General features: G+C 47.3%; 1 protein-coding gene across 1 annotated transcript; it reads left to right on the top strand.

Annotated features, from left to right (window-relative positions):
* Positions 1–5212: 5212 nt before the first annotated feature.
* Positions 5213–6647, top strand: MAGEH1 (MAGE family member H1). The gene has a single exon (XM_081222214.1). It carries the CDS (start codon positions 5461–5463, stop codon positions 6118–6120), a length of 660 nt encoding a protein of 219 aa, XP_081078340.1. The 5' UTR covers positions 5213–5460; the 3' UTR covers positions 6121–6647.
* Positions 6648–16996: the final 10349 nt, after the last annotated feature.

Below are 16996 nucleotides of genomic sequence, written 5' to 3'. Positions count from 1 at the left end.
CTTGAAAACTGTAAAATAATTCCATGCCTGCAGTGTGAAATGATTCAGAGAAGTGATTCTTCAACAGACCAGAAATAGTGAGGAGCCCAGCCCCTGAATGAGGGACATCAGATAGGGTAAGACTCACTTGTTCAAGTAGCGGTGGCCCACAGTCTGTGCAAGCATTGTTGCTAATGGAGAGACTGGCCCAAGGGTGCTCTGTGCCCTTGGGGAGGTGCTTGCTGGAATCAGAACAGGGCCTACAGACAACTGAAAGATGATCAGTTACAGCGGTGGGAGTAGTGTGGATTGAACCCTGCATTTCCCTCTCTATCCCACCCACAGCACTTACGACCAGGTGGTGGCTTGGCAATGTCTGCCCAGGTTAGAGCAATGCCTAACGAAACTTGGTCATATAACCAGGACAGTGCCTGGGATAGGGGGGTTAGTAGACAGCCCCAGAGAAGAACAAGGTGCATCAACACCCACAAGAATTGCTGCCAAGGTATCCAGCCCAGTCTCGTATCCCTCCCAAGTTCCTCCCAGTACTTTCACTGAAAATATGACAATAATATAAATTCACCTCAATGAGTAGTCACAGTTCTTATTCATTAGGCACTCCGCATGAGTGAGGCACACATATGACTTGTGTATTAGTTTCCTTCTGCCGATGTAACAAATTACCACGAATTTAGTGGCTTAAGGCAATCAAATTTAATATTTTACAGTTCTGGGGGTCAGAAGTCTAAAATGTGCCTGCAGGTCTGTGTTCCTCCTGGAGGCTCAAGGGGAGAATCCATTTCCTTGTCTTCTTCAGCTTCCAGAGGCGGCCTACTTTCCTGGGCTCATACCCTCTTCCTCCATCTACAAGGCCAGCAATGTAGCATCTTCTCTCCTCTTTGATCTCTGCTTCCATCCTTACATCTTTCACTGAATCTAACTCTACTGTCCCCCTTCTATAGGGACTCTCTGTTTCCCTTGGGCCCACCCAGATAGTCCAGGATAATCCTCCTCTAAAGATCCTGAACTTAATCACACCTGCAAAATTCCCCTTTGCCATATAAGGTAGCATATTCACAGATTCTGGGTTTAGGGGCGTGGATATCTTTGAGAACCAGGGGGCCATTTTCAACCTACCTCATCTTGCATGAGATATTTCCCTTTAATCTTCACAACACCACTATGGTCTGCTTATTCACAGATGGAGACACTGAGCCTTAGAAAGGTTAAATAACATGCTGGACTTGACACAGCTTGGAAGGGGCAGAGCCAAGTATGGAAAACCTAGTAAGGTGAGTGAGGAGCCTTGTCTTGCCCTTCTACACATCTGTGTCCCTTTTCTCATCTCCTTCCCTTCTGCTCCTATCCCAAGGGAGCGAGAACACTCCCTTCCATGTTAAGCCTCCTGGCACCACCAAACGTGTGCTCAGGTGGAGCAGCTGTGAGGTGTGCGATGGCAGAGGTTGGAGCTTAGAAATCTGAAGATGTGAGCCCCAATACTGACATTCAACAGCAGTACTGTGATCTTGGGCAAGAGAGTTAATCTCTCTCTAGCTTCACTAGTGATTGGAGGTTGTTGTAAAGATTCCAGTTTGGAGGTAGTTTAGGCACATAGCCTGCCACAGCAATGTTAGCTTCCCTCCTCTCTTTGTACTTCTCAGGCCCTCACAAGTCAGCCGCCCTTCCTTTGTCATGTCCTACTTACTCTAGACAGACCTGTGGTCCACAATGTCCCAAGGCATGGTTTTACGAGTTCCTCCTGTTACTATCATGCCTGGCAACATTCTTGCTATTAAAAACACTGTGTTTCTTGACTAATAACCTCTGTGGTCTGTCTTACATAAATGTGATTTCTGTTAAGCTTTTGGGAACACTGAGAGTAGCTCACAACCTAAAGCCTGTTCCTGATTACTCCTTTGAGGAAATCTGTTGAGAGCCACAGCCCTAGGTTGTACACTGCTTAAGGATAGGCTCTGATCTTCCTGGGTGCTATGCAGAGCTGCCTCGTCCTTGTTGTGGGTTGGAACAAAGGTTCACTAAAATGAATGGAGTGACAGGGAAATGGCATCCCTCCTCAGTCAGCTGGTTGGTGGACAGAAGGTAATGCAGCAACAAGCATACACTACCCCAAGTTCGTTAATGGTGAGGCTTCGCCAACGGGAGGTCTTGGTAGGCTCTGGGTATAAAGAAAACTTGAGTTAGAAAGTAACCCCTGGGAAGAAAATTAGTTTGCTGGATTGCATTCCCATAAAACCCCATCAGAAAGGAGAAGCTTTTGGAAACAATATGGGTGATTCTGCAATCCTCTTGTCACACAGATTCCCAAACAGCAAACACAAAACATATAAACAAGAAACAACTGAACTCAGAGGAACCTGCTCTAACTCAGGGTTGCCGGTATGTGCTGTTGGATTTTCAGAGAGCCTCACAAGAAGCCTGGCATACAGGGCAAGAGGGATTAGCCTTTTCTGCTTGTTCAGAGGATGAATCACAGGACAGAGATGTTAGGTTAAACTCATCAAGGTCAAGAGCTTGTAAATGGCAGGGGCGGGGCCAGAACTCATGTTCCCATATCTGAGTTCAATGCTCATATTGAGTTCCTCAGTACCAGGCATTCCCTTTCTACACATGTACAGAGGACAGGGCCTTGTTGGGTGATTCAGCTGGCAATTCTGCTTTCTAAACGGGACACATTTTCCCACCCCGGAACTTATTCACTGGGTGTAGACATATCCTATCCTACCAACTCTACCAAGGGCTAGGAGACATCAAGGGGAGAGACAGGACCACTTCCCTCATTGGGATTACAATCTGAAATCCTGTCAAACAAACATTTCGCCTCTTCCAGCCAAGCGAGTATAAAGCATCCACTTGCTTTTAAAAAGTTCAGGTAGGCACTGCTGGTGGGAATGTGAATTGGTACAGCCACTATGGAGAACAGTATGGAGGTTCCCTAAAAAACTAAAAATAGAACTACCATATGACCCAGCAATCCCACTACTAGGCATATACCCTGAGAAAACCATAATTCCAAAAGAGACATGTACCAAAATGTTCATTGCAGCTCTATTCACAATAGCCCGGAGCTGGAAACAACCGAAGTGTCCATCATCAGATGAATGGATAAAGAAGATGTGGCACATATATACAATGGAATATTACTCAGCCATAAAAAGAAACGAAACTGAGCTATTTGTAATGAGGTGGATAGACCTAGAGTCTGTCATACAGAGTGAAGTAAGTCAGAAAGAGAAAGACAAATACCGTATGCTAACACATATATACGGAATTAAAAAAAAAAAAAGTCATGAAGGACCTAGGGGCAAAACGGGAATAAAGACACAGACCTACTTGAGAATGGACTTGAGGATATGGGGAGGGGGAAGGGTAAGCTGTGACAAAACAAAAGAGAGGCATGGACATATATACACTACCAAACGTAAGGTAGATAGATAGTGGGAAGCAGCCACAGAGCACAGGGAGATCAGCTCGGTGCTTTGTGACCGCCTGGAGGGGTGGGATGGGGAGGGTGGGAGGGAGGGAGATGCATGAGGGAAGGGATGTGGGAACAGATGTATATGTATGACTGATTCACTTTGTTATAAAGCAGAAACTAATTAAAAAATTTAAAAAATAAAAAAATTAAAAAAAAAAAAAGTTCAGGTAGGGCTTCCATTGTGGCACTGTGGTTGAGAGTCCACCTGCCGATGCAGGGGACACGGGTTCGTGCCCGGGTCCGGGAGGATCCCACGTGCTGCGGAGCGGCTGGGCCCATGAGCCATGGCCGATGAGCCTGCGCTTCCGGAGCCTGTGCTCCGCAGCGGGAGAGGCCACAACAGTGAGAGGCCCCCGTACCGCCAAATAGAAATAAAAAAAAAAAAGTTCAGGTAAAAACATGCACAAAATCTTCCGTTTCATGTATTCCTTCAATGTGCATTTATTTATTAAATGCCACTCTCACACACTGCTTGAAGCACCTTGCGAGAGACAGAGGCTGTGCTTTCTGTGTGATGCATGCTTTTTATTTATTTTCTCATTTAATTCTCACCACCCTATGAGACCACTGGTACTTTAATTAACTCCACTCTATAGATGAGGAAATGGAGGCTCAGAGAGGTGAAGTGACTTGTGCAAAATAGTAGCTTTGGAATGACATACGAAAGATACAGAATGCTTGTTATAGAGAGCAAAAAATGGGGAATAAAAATGGGCTCATTACCCTTTTGTGCCGACCAAGAAGAGCTTCAGGGAGGAAGAGGCCTCTGAGCAAGCAGTTGGAATTTAGGTAATTGGAGATGAGAGGAAAGGCATTTCACACAGAGGAAACAGTGAGCCAAGACCTGGAGTGGATAAAGTTTAGAGTATGCTATGAATTATATTCGGATTACAGAATGAAAGAAAGAAGCAAAATAAATCTGGTATTGAGGTAGACTGGAACCAGGAAACCTTGGAGCCAACCTGCACTCTACCACCCACTCCCTATTCACCACTTCCATCCAATCAGTCTCTAAAGTCTGTCAGTTATCACCCTTAAAATGTCTTTCTGCCTCTCCATCCCCATGGCAACCACCTTAAGGCTCACTTTCATTCCCTCTTGCTTCTTATTCTAAGTGCTTCCTAAATGACCTGCCAGACAATAGTCTGCTCCTCTGTGAGGCCATACAAATGCAAGTCTGATCCAGTCAGTGCCCTGCTTAATAATCTCGTGAATATATAACATTTTAAAGGCTCTGCACCTCTTGCACACTGTTCGTTTTTGCAGTCCCATCTCCTCTCATCACCCAGCGCTTCGGCCACAGCCATCTTATCTGGGTCTTATGCAGGCCCAGGAATTAATCAGTATACACAGAGCCACCTTCTGAAAACAAGGCCTGTGAATGAATATGCTGTGTAAGCCAAGACAGGAAAGAAGAGCTGGGAGCAGCTGATTCCTTCTAAGAATACACTCCTGTCCCTCCCCCATTGTCTCAAACACACCCCCAGTCTGGGAATAGAGTAGAGACACACTCTTTCCCAAGACCCGCCAGCCAATCTTGTACTAGACTGAAAAATGCAGGAACCCTATATTTATTTCTTCTTTACATACCCCTGTCCTTGCCAATCCCAAGCCGTCATTTCTCCCCTAGTCCCACCCCTGCTTAGGCCTGTCCGTTCTTCTATCTGACAGCGGAAGTCTGCCTGTAGGAACCGCCCACTTCCTTTTGGAGTTTGGGGATTGCGTGGCAGGTGAGGCGGAGTCAATTCAGCCCTGCATTCTTGTGCTTTGCTGCTGGGGCGAGCGCTGGGGGCGGCTGCTAGTGCAAGTCGGCTTGCGTGGGTGTTAGCTTTGTAGCTGAAAACGTCTCCCTTGTTACAAAGACTCTATTGACGTTGGTGGCTTCAGCGGCGGCCACTTCTTAAAGTAGAGATAGCTTTTTTCTGCAGAGGTTACAGTCATCTTTCCCTAGGATTGCTATAGGCTCCGTGCCCCTAGCAGAAGATATGCCACGGGGACGAAAGAGTCGGCGTCGCCGTAACGCAAGGGCCGCAGAAGAGAACCGCAACAATCGTAAGATACAGGCCTCAGAAACCTCCGAGACCCCGATGGCCGCCTCTTTGGTCCCGAGCACCCCTGAGGACGACCTGAGCGGCCCAGAGGAAGACCCAAGCACTCCAGAGGAGGCCTCCACCACTCCTGAGGAAGCCTCGAGCACTGCTCTAGCGCAGAAGCCCTCGGTACCCAGGAGCAATTTTCAAGGCACCAAGAAAAGTCTCCTGATGTCTATATTAGCCCTCATCTTCATCATGGGCAACAGCGCCAAGGAGGCCCTGGTCTGGAAAGTGCTGGGAAAGTTGGGGATGCAGCCTGGCCGGCAGCACAGCATCTTTGGAGATCCAAAGAAGGTCGTTACAGAAGAGTTTGTGCGCAGAGGGTACCTGATTTATAAGCCGGTGCCCCGTAGCAGTCCTGTGGAGTACGAATTCTTCTGGGGACCTCGAGCACACGTGGAATCAAGCAAGCTGAAAGTCATGCATTTTGTGGCAAGGGTGCGTAACCGATGCTCCAAGGACTGGCCATGTAATTACGATTGGGATTCTGATGATGATGCAGAAGTTGAGGCTATCCTCAATTCAGGTGCTAGGGGTTATTCTGCCCCTTAGGGAAATATGCAGCACACTCTTGAGGGGGATTGGAAAGAGCTTCAAAGGTACCCCAAGGAGTAGATCATCTGGGTCCTTAGTTGAATGTAATGGGGAGTGGGGCACTGTATTTGGTATTTGTGATCAGTGCTAATTGTTTGAGAAACAGAACGTTTACTTTGAATATTGTAAATTTCATTCATTTTAATACAGTGTTGATTAAGGTCATAATATGTTTTAAAATACCATTGAAGGAGATATATTTTTTTCAGTCATTGATATTTAGTATAACAGTTTTGCTAACGTTATAAACTGAAGTCTTTGCATCATATTCTGTGATCTGATACATATTTTATATCATTAAAATAGGCTGTTCTTAAAAGTTTGAAATAACCAGTAAAATGTGAGAGAAGGATGGGAGAATTCTTTTATGTCTTGCCATTCTGAAAACCTTTGTGTCTGCTGTTGTGTAAAGAAAATTGACAACTACCTTGATTTTGCTTAGTTACTGCAGAATATAGAAAAAAATAAAAGCTTAATGACGAGGACACCCTGTCCATTTATTGACCACCACTTATGTGTGAGGCACCAATGTAGGTTCTGGGGATACTCCTCAGACACAGTGCTCAGCTCTAAAGAATATTCTAGATTATGTGAGAGAGACAAATATGTCAACTGGCAGTGTGGTAAATGCTGTAATAGGGAGTGAGCATGGGGTGCCATGAAAATGTAGAAAAGCTTATGTGACCTGTCTTGGAGAGTGGGACAGGAAAGAGGGCATGATAGGGTGCTATGAAAATCCAAGAGATGCTTAAATAAGGTTGGGGGGATTTGAAAGGGACATCAGAGCATACTATGAAAATAACGTGTATTAGGTATTTTTTGGAAACGTGACCCAGCTTGGAGGATGGGGCATTGACAAAGGGAAGGGAGTATCACAGGGTGCTGTGGAAATAGAGAATGCACTTAAATCAGCTTGAGAGGAGGACGGGGGAGAGGGGTGGTTGCAGGCAAAAGGACATTGTAGGGTACTAGAGAAATGAAAAAGATGGGACTGTCAGAAAATTCTTGGTTAGTGACAACCTGAGGTCTGAAAGTAATCTTGGAGATGGGGAAGGGAGTAACTTGAGGCACTAAAGGCAGCATGGACATTAGGGAAGAAACAAATTTTTTACTGAAGTATTAGGGTCATGTCAAGCGGAAAGTGGAGAAAAAAGAATGAGGTGGGGAAGAGGGGAACAGGGGCTAGAGTCTCAAAGGGCAGGAGTTACGACTAATTTTAATGAGAACAAAAGTGGTTAATAATAATGATAATCCCGGAATAATGAAAAGAAAAAGGCTCCATAAAAGCAGAGCCTCCTGGATGAACCAGAGAGAGGAGTCGACCTGTGGTATCTCTGAAAGGTAAACTGGCACCTCTCTCAGGAACTGTCTTGTTAGGGTGCACAAATTGCTTTAAAGTGTGGGTGTATCGGGGTAGGGGGTGGTGGGCAGGTAGGGCAGAATTAGCACTTTGACTCTCTCCTTCAGCCAGTGTATTTAAATCCAGAGGGCTACCTGGCATGGTGGCCCATGGTGTATGAAGTCTTGTGGTATCAGGTTTCTTCCCACCTCCAGGAACTTTTACACTTTCTTTCCTCATTGTACCAAGGAGCTCAATGCTCTTCCCATCCGTTCTATCACCAGGGGCTTCTGAATCCTCTACCTTGCCCTGTGGCACATCTGGAGAGGTAGGAGTCATCCCTCATATTCAAATCAGCTACAGGCAGAGAGCACGCATTAGAAGGTTGGCCACCTCCAAAGCCGACCCCACTTATCCCGAGAGCTAAACACTGTAAGAACTAAGTCCCCTAATAGGGATCACCAAGGGAGGGTGCCCCATCTAGCCCCCTGGGTCTCAGAGGGAGCAGCTGTCACACACAAAAGAGTGGCCAGGGCACCTTCTTCTTTCTTTGCCCCCAGGCAGTCTTACCTGCTTCCACCTGTGTGCCAGGCAAAGTCACTGGGCCCAGGGTAAGTTAGCAAATGACTTTCTGGCAAAGGCCCAGGGACCCATAGTTATCAGCCTGCGGGCAAAGGAGGCTTCGAACGAAAGTAGGAAGCATGACCCCTCAGCGGCTCCAAATTCATTCGGCAAACAAGAGAATGGTGGGAGCCTCTCTGATTCAGGCAGTGTGACAGACACTGAGGCTGTGGAAGATCAGAAGGCATGTTTCTGGCCCTGGAGGAGCCAAATTTGTCCATACCCGCTCCAGAGGTAGACAAGGTATGAATCTGAGGTTCAGATTACTGAGTGACTTTCTGGTCTAGAGCCACCGGGGTGGCAAGTGACAGATCCTAGACAACACCCCATGTCCATTCCCAGTAAATCCAGAGTGTTTCCCTGTAGATCACCCTGCTGTCCTTCTCTGCCTGCCAATGTACTCACAAGGTCTCTATCTTCAAAGGAAACATGTGAAGTCAGTGGGACAGTTCTCAGTAACCCCAACTGTAGCCTCAAATCCTTTTGGAAACAAGGCTGACTTTAACCTCTCCCCCTTTTACGGGAAGGGGCTCATAGAAGTCAGTCACCTCCAGGTTAGTCAACTAGTAAGTGGGAGAACCTGCAGAGCAAAGATTTGTTGAGCATCTCTGTACTGGGGGCTTGCCACACATTTTTTCTGTCAGGTCAGTAAGATTACCACCACCACCACCACCACAACCACCGCCACCACCATCCCCTCTTCCCCGTTTTGCAGGAAGTGCCAGCTAGCTCAGGGAAAGAAATAATGTCCTTCCAAACCCTGTCTGAATCCAGGTTTCCTTTGGCTCTGGTGGGGAATAATCATCAAGTCGTCTAAAATGGCTATTTGCAAGTATGGTCCAAGAAGCTGAATTCAGTCAGGGAATCAGCAGTGCCCAGGACAAAGGGTGAGAAGAGTGGGAGTACACCGCAAGCTGCACTAAAACAGACGACTGCTGGAATCCTGAAGGTCTCAGGCAAGAGGCTCCCCAGGGATGCGCCAAGGACTGGGTGACTTTCCCCAGCCCAGCAAGAGAGCAACCAATGGCCCAGGCTCATTCCCCCCTTGGCCTGGAAGTTCAGTGTGTCTCCCACCCCTCCCCACGCCAACACACTACCTTGGTACTGCAAAGAGTTAATCTTCATTTGCTCAGGTGAACACTGAACAAGGGCGGGATTTCCGGTGGCTGTGAAATGAATGACAGGGCTGAGGGACAGGCAGGGAAAGGGGCTTCTAGAAGGTGGTGGGCAAAAGATACTACTCATTGTTTCAGTTACATGAATTCTTTCAGCTTTGAGCAGTATCCAGATAGGACACAAGCTAAGAGCCTCTTGCTTCGTAAATCAGCAACCTAAGCTGGCCCCACCCCAGCAGAGTCTCCACAAAGTGAGTGGAAAAGCTGCACTTTTAGTTGCCAAGATGCCACAGAAGTGGATTGAGTTTCTGGGTTCTAGAAAACTCCAGCTGTTTAGGGAACTCAGGGGTAGAGAGCCCAGAAGTCCTCAATGCATAGCAAGAGGGGCAGCTGACATTTCCTGAGTGCGTAAATTGTGCCAGGCACTTTGACTGCTGCTTGCATACATTGTCTCTAACTTTCACAGCAGTCTGGCAAGGTAGGAGCCACTAGGGCAAGTTTACAGAGGAAGAAACTCAGGGTCAGATACCAGAAGCAAGTTGCTGGGGTTACCTGGTTGGTTACCGGTTGGTCAGTGACTGCCCTGGAAATGACCCAGGGTGGGCCAAGTCTAAAGCCCACACTGTTACATGAAAATGACAGGCAGACTGCATCATCACCAGGACACCTGGGGCTCCACCCAGACTTGGGGAAGTATTTTGTCTTCAAACTTGACCACAACCCAGGGTAAAAGTGAGAAGGAGCATGCGGGAGGGGTGAGGAGGTGTGGGAAAGTAGGATTAAGAAGCCATTAAGCAGCTGTGGGCGTCCGTTTATGCTCATTTGTTGCGGCCCCAATTGCCAGGCATCCTTGAGGCATTGCTCTCTGTAGAATGACGATTTTCTTCCAAAACAAGGGTGTCTTCCCCATCACAACACGTTGCTCATAAACTTCGCCACCCTGAGCACTCCATGAATCCTCAAATCCTAGGTCCTGGCTGTCGCACGGTGGACCAACCAAAGAGCAACCTTTCTGGGCCTGCAACATTGCTCATTGATGATGTTTCCAACCCGGAAGGCAAAATGGCCCAGGAGGACTTCTTAACTTGAGCAGAATAGAGTTCCTGGGGTAGGACACAGGCAGCAAGCAGTGGGTATCTGCCCATGCAAAAAGACAGGCTGAAGGGTGTCCTCCTTGGGCCCAGTGTCGTGGCACTGGCCTCATTGGCCAGGTGCACAGCAGACCACGGTCATGGTGAAAGACAGATGTGGATTCTGCCTGGGCTCACATTCACCCCTGTGAGATGCGAAGCAGTCAGGATCCCTCTGTCTCCTTCCTTTGGCAGAAGCATAGAATTCCAGCTTTTGGAAGGAAATGATGTTGAAGTCGTGGTGGCGGTGGAGAAAGGTGATTGGTATGAAGATGTACTGAGACTGGTTTACAGGCTACTCCAGGGCTTGTGGGTCATGAAACAGTTAAACCTCAAAGAGCTAATGGAATTTCTTTGAAAATCTGTGTGAGGATCCTTCCACAAAGGAGAGTCTCAGCTCAGCCAAAGCTATATAAGAAGAACAACTCCAGAGCAATCCAGAGCTTGGAGAACAGGTTTTGGGAGGAAAAGTGGACTCTTGGCTTGTACGCTTCACCTAACAGGCATAAAGCTCACACAGGGTGACTTGGAGGGGAAGGGAGAACCCACCAACAGCTGCTGAAATCAGGCCCACTTCCTGACTGGTCAACTTCTGCCTCAGTTCCTGTGACAAACAACACCCTTGCAAATGTTATCTCAAAATGGGCAACACATGAGAAGTGCCTGAACTTTCTCCTGTAACTCTGATCAAGGAGCCCGTTGATTCATTTTCGGCCTGTGAAGTCACAAAAATAGCTGGGCCTACGTTATTTTGGATGCTGTGATTTTCTAATAATTCATCCATTCACTCACTCTACACGTGTTTACAAAGGTCTACTTGTGCCAGTCACCTGGGAAACATATATGAACAAATCACGAGCTCTCTTGTACAAAGACTTTGAAATAACAAAGTATACTGGACCTAGAAGGTGATAAGTGCTCTGGTTGGTGGGGGAAGGAGCAGTGGTAAGCTGACCAGAACAGGGTAAGGCAGATGGGAAATGCCAAGAAATAAAGGGAGTACTAAATTCAATACTAATGGGTGGAGCAGGGTGGTCCTCACTGGGGAGGTGACAGTTGAACAAAGAAATGAAGAAGGTGAGGGGGTTCGCCTTGCTGATATATCAAGGAAGCGTTGTTCAGGCAGAAGGACCGGTCAGTGCAAAGGCTCAAAGGCCTGGGAGCGTCTAGCACATCTGGAGAAGGGTGGAGAGGCCAGTGCAGCTGGCGTGGAGTGAGCAAAAAGGACAAGAACTGGAGATAAGGTCAGAGAGATGAACAGAATCCCACATTATGTAAGGCCTAGTAGGTCATTGTAAGGAACTAGGCTCTTGTTTGCAGTGAATGTGAGGGGGGTGGGAGGAGGGAGGCAGTAAGGGATTGAGCAGAGGAGTAGCACAATGTGAATTACCTTCTGAAAGGATCACTTTGATTACTTACTATGTTGAGAATACAGAGAAAACAGGCAAGGGTGGGAGCAGGAAGACCAGGTAGGAAGCTATTGCTGTAAGTCAGGCTAGAGATGGTGATGGTGGTTTGGAGCATCCTGGTCACAGCAGATATGATGAGAACTGCTCAGTTTCTGGATACACTTTGTGGCTGACCTAACAGAATTCCTGATGGTTTCGATATGGAGTGTCAGAGAGGAGTCAAGCCTGACTCCACATTTTTTTTGCCCAAGCGACTAGTAGAGTGGGATAGCTGCCAACGGATACGGGGAATACTCTAGTTGCAACAGGTTTTATAGGTGAGGGAGGGTATCATGTATTCAGTTCTGGACATATTGAATTAAGATGTCTCTTTGACACTCATATGAGTTGAGTAAGCAGTTGTTCAGAATTCAGTTTCACAGAAGTCAGGAATGTGTCTGAAAGGTTGTGCCTAAGATGTAGAGATGGCATTAGAAGGCCATGAGACTATTTGAGGTTGGCTAAGGAGTGAGTGTACGTAGAGAAGAGAAGAAGATCATGGACAGAGACCTGCGGCATAAAGGGATCAGGGAGAAGAGGAGGTGAGGAGGCACCAGTTGAGGAGACTGAGTGAGAAGTGGCCAGCAGCGCTATAGACCGAGAGTGTAGTGTCCTGGGAGCCATGTGAGGCAAAAGTGTACCAAGGGAGAGCCAGTGGTCAACTACGCTCAAAGTGCTGATGCCAGGTGAAATAAGAGGAGGAGTGAGAACTGAGCACTGGAATTAGCAATTCAGAGGTCCCTGGTGACCTTGATGAGGGCAGCTTCATTGGAGAAGTGGATGATAAAGCCTGCTTTGGACAGGCTTAAGAGAATGGAAGCTGGGGGAGTCAGTGAGTACAGACAAGCCTTGAAAGGAGTTTTGTTGCAAAGGGGAGCAAAGAAGTTGGTCAGCATCTGGTGGAGGAAGAGGGAGTCGTGAGAAGATTTACTTCAGATGGCAGAAATAGCATTGTGCTGATGGGGGAGTACACAGGGGAGAGGCGTGAAATCAACAGCACAGCGAAGGCAGAGAGATTTTTTGGAGCAGTAACTTTGATAAGGCAGGAGGTTACGTGGCCCTTGCATAAAGAGGAGGGCTAGAGCATGCACAAGGAGTTGCAAATCATCTCGTTACTGGATGGGGTAGAGGTCAGCAAGGCTTTCTGGCCCCCTGAGCTCTTCTAGCTGAGGTCAGGCACCTGCCTTATTTGTTGAACCTCCCTGTGTGTTGAGCATCTATTATGTGCCAGTTGCACTTCAGAGCACCTTAGTAACTTTTAATACTCCAAACAACTCTGTGATGGAGCTTATATCGTGATCCCCATTTTACAAGTTAGAGATGTGCTACACAAGTTGGTCAGGTGGACTGGCCAAGGGCACTTAGCAAACAGTTGGAGGAGTAAAATTTTGAGCCCAAACAGTCTGATTCTCAAGAGTGTCTGATAACCATAGGCTCAGACCTGCTGGCAAGTCTCAGTGTGGAATTACTCTTGCTGACCCCTACACTGGTAACAAGCCTCCCCACTGAACCACCGCTGCTTCAAAGGACCACACAATAGCCACCATCTGTATGTCAGAGCATCAGCCTCAGTTTCCTGTGTGACACTGCTACTTCAGTGATGGAGCTCTGTTCTGAGTCTGAGGCTGATTGGCAGAACCCCTGTGATCTTGACTTGCTTAAAACAGACCCTTATTCTGAAGGCTGGTCCAGCTTCAAGTGGAACAGACATCCCAGGACCAGAGAACTTCCCTCTCCCTGACTCCTAGAATAGCCTTACTACCTGAAGGCTGTTGTCTGACCAAGCCAGGACAGTAACTCCCTGGGGACATTAACAACTCTGATCAAACTAAAAAGCCACTGTGCCATTTGGGACACTATACTAAAGTATAGTGTCCCAAATCTATAGACATACATATATAGACAAGCACACGCACACACGCACACACGCATGTGCAGGCTCTCAGTCTCTTTGCTCTCTGTGGGGCTTCCTCCAGTCAGCTTCATTCTGGCGTCTTTCCACTCCCTACAAAACCTGTCTGGCAAAAGATCCCATCTGATATGACCCCAAGGAATGAGCTTCTCCCTGGGGTGGGGCCCCATCTGCAGGGTAAGCCTGAGGCTAGATAAAGATTTCACAGGATTGGGTCTCAGGCCACAGGGTCCAGGCCTATCCCAGGAAAATAATGATCCTATGGCTGATCTGAGCCAATGAGAATGAGTTCAGACTCAATGAGAAGAAAGGAACAGAGGAAGAAGAGAGGGCCCTGGGGCCATAGGGGACACAGATATGGACGGAGGCCTATTTTATAGATGCACTCCTCTAAGGCACATACCCACTTCCTACCCTCTCCAGTAGCCCTGACCCAGAAACAGCAATCAAGGACAAATGGACATTTAGTATCGTTTGACTCTGTTTTCCCTTCAAACAGCACTCTAGTTTACATGCTTGAAACTATGTCCCTCTTTGCACAGGCTAGCTCCTCCAGGATGCTCCCAGTCCTGCTGCAGAGACCGTACTAAAGTCCGACATCGAGCTTGTCCTCAGGCAGCATTGCCCATAAGATGCTGTGAGGTGGAGAGCAGCCGCCAGGATTGTGTAATCAGTACTTCTGAAGTTCTGATAAGATAAACAAGTGCTGGGCACCAATGGAGCAGCAGCAGTTGAGGTAAACTATGCAAGCCAAGTGGGAACATGTTGGTCCCAACCCCAAGGTGTCTACCACGATGGCTTGGGGACCTAGTGCAAGTCATCTAACTTGGGTCAGCCTCCGCATACACCTCCATAACAGTCATAATGCATCCTGCTTTATAGACACGTTGTGGAAAATAAATCAGCTGATCTTCACAAAGTTCCCAGGCTGCTGCTTCTCAAACTATCTGTGAAGGTGAAGGATGAGTATTTGTCTTTTCCCAAGTCAGTCACTCTCGGATCAACACATTTGTATAATGCAAGGAAAATGAATTAATAGAAAGAAGGAAAATGGCAAAGACACACAAAACACAAGCCCCGATTATTTTAAACATCATAGAGACTCTCGCCATATGCTATAGAACTTTCTAAACATGAACTGTCAAATTATGTACTTACCGCAGATCAATAACACACTTTGGTGAAGCAGCAAGTGTCCATGGACTGCAGTTTCATGCTTCCTGCTCTGGCACAGTGCCTGGCCCATCAGAGACATTCAATCAGCGGTTTCTATTGCAAGGGAATTATTACAAAATACTGTTCTTATCATGAGGGAAATTAAATAACAAGAAATTGCAAGTAAAAAGAAGAGAAAAATACCAAATGATTCAATTGCTCATGGAAGTGTCAAGAGCGTTGTGTGCACAAAAGCAGTACAGGAGTTTAAAATGAAGACTCACAGTGTTCAAGACTTCCCCTGGGCCTTGAGAGTCAAGGAGAGATCAAACTTACTTTGTAGCTTTTTGTGTTTTATGACTGTGGGAAAGCTTCATGTTCGTTGCACACATTTCTTCAAGCCCTGAAAGTATAAAGACCTGGGGTTATATTTAGCCTTAATCCCAACATCCAGAGTTTACCTCTGCTAACATTTGTGTGTATACTTTCAGTGCATAGTCAGGAAGGTGATAATGATGATAGTGAATATGATAAGAATTATAATAACAACTATATATAGGTATTCATTCTTAACGCTACACACACACACATGCACACACACACACATCATCATCATCCACAAAAATGTTAAGGTGGGAAAGTTGAGGGTGGGCAACACTGTTCCAGTTGCTGAGCAGCCGTTACTGTGAGGAGGTGGCACTTACAGCCTCTCTGGAGCCCTGGGTCACAGAAGAACCCGGTTCCTGGTATCCAGCCTGGATAGCTCCAAAGGCCAGAGACATGGCAGCTTGTTTCTCAGCTCCTTCTGTTCATTGTTAGCTGCTTTCTTCCTCTCCCTGCTGTGAGGCCTCCCTCCCCTCTGGCATGACCCTCTAGGAATGTAGCTGTGAAAAGAAAACAGGTATATCTGCTGTTCCCTCCAAACACTAGTCTCAAGAATCCCGCCCCCTGAAAGAAGACAGAGTGCACGTGTGCAGGGAGTGCTGAAGGAGTACAAGCAACTTACATGTCAGGACAGGGAATGGGAGATCATCGTGCAAAGTAGCAGACAGTTATCTGGAAGGAAGAAGAAATGTGACGAGGGAAGGCCGGGGAATCCTACCCTGTGACCCGGAGCCGCCAACACAGTGAATATTTCCTCAGAACCCCCAAGGGGTCTCCGGGCAGCCCCTTCCTCCCTCCAGCTCCGTAAAATCAGACTGAGTCCCCGAGAAAACCTCAGTCCATGGCATGCTGGTCTTTGATATGAGGCTTGGGACCTATAACTAAGAAACCCATCGAGTGAAAACTTCTGAAGATCATCAGCAGCAGAGGGCATCAACACAGGGCCCTGGTCAACTAGCACACACTGCCTGCGGAGGAGAAATGGCTCCTCCTTCCCCTCACCGTGTAGCTGCTGCCCCCAAAGCCCTCTGCCCTCTCTCGGAAGACTCCCATAGGGTAGGGTTCAGAACTCAAGCAACTGGGAGTGAAGCCGTCTAGGCTAGACCCTAAGTCCCAAGCACCAGGAAAACCATCAGCCCAATATTCTTCAGCCACGCTTCTAATCAGGACCCATGTGGCTCTCTAGTTCTGGCAAGAAGTGTGTGGATCAGTGAAGAGACTGTATGAGAATAAAATCAGGAAGTAGATTTTGAAAAAAATGCCTCTGAATTACCAGTTTTAAGAAAATTGTCAGAACTGGACATGCCAGGAGAATGGAAGAAGCTGTACCTGTAGCAGGGACCCAGTTAGACCTCTATGCTAGAGTTTTCCTCAACGTAGCCCACAGTCTATCCATATCAGCATCCGTGTTTCCACATGTAGGCGGAACACAGTTCCATAAGTGCAGTTGGCACCAATATGGAGATGGAAAAGCCATGGGGGAAGTGGTGGGATGCATCATTTTTACCACCCCAGGTAGCTATCCACTTTCACTGCACCCCACTGTGTACTGCTTTATTGGAAGGAGGAATCACTAGCCAGAAGTCATGTTTGTGGCTTTTGGACCCCAATGGTGGTAGCAAGCCCAGCTTCTAGCCTGTCATGTCTCCCTCCTAAGGCAGAGAAGTCAAGCCTGGACTAGCTGTGCCAGCTGAGCTCCTTCTCCATATCTACCCCTAACCCCACCCCAG

This window comes from Mesoplodon bidens, assembly GCF_964165515.1.
Source record: "Mesoplodon bidens genome assembly, chromosome: X".
Classification (NCBI taxonomy): domain Eukaryota; kingdom Metazoa; phylum Chordata; class Mammalia; order Artiodactyla; family Ziphiidae; genus Mesoplodon; species Mesoplodon bidens.
The sequence above is the reverse complement of the archived record's forward strand: the minus strand, read 5'-3'. Positions and strand labels throughout refer to the sequence as shown.

Bases quoted from the DNA above. Each gene is read 5' to 3' on its own strand.
- MAGEH1 (XM_081222214.1), top strand. From the start codon at position 5,461: ATGCCACGGGGACGAAAGAGTCGGCGTCGCCGTAACGCAAGGGCCGCA.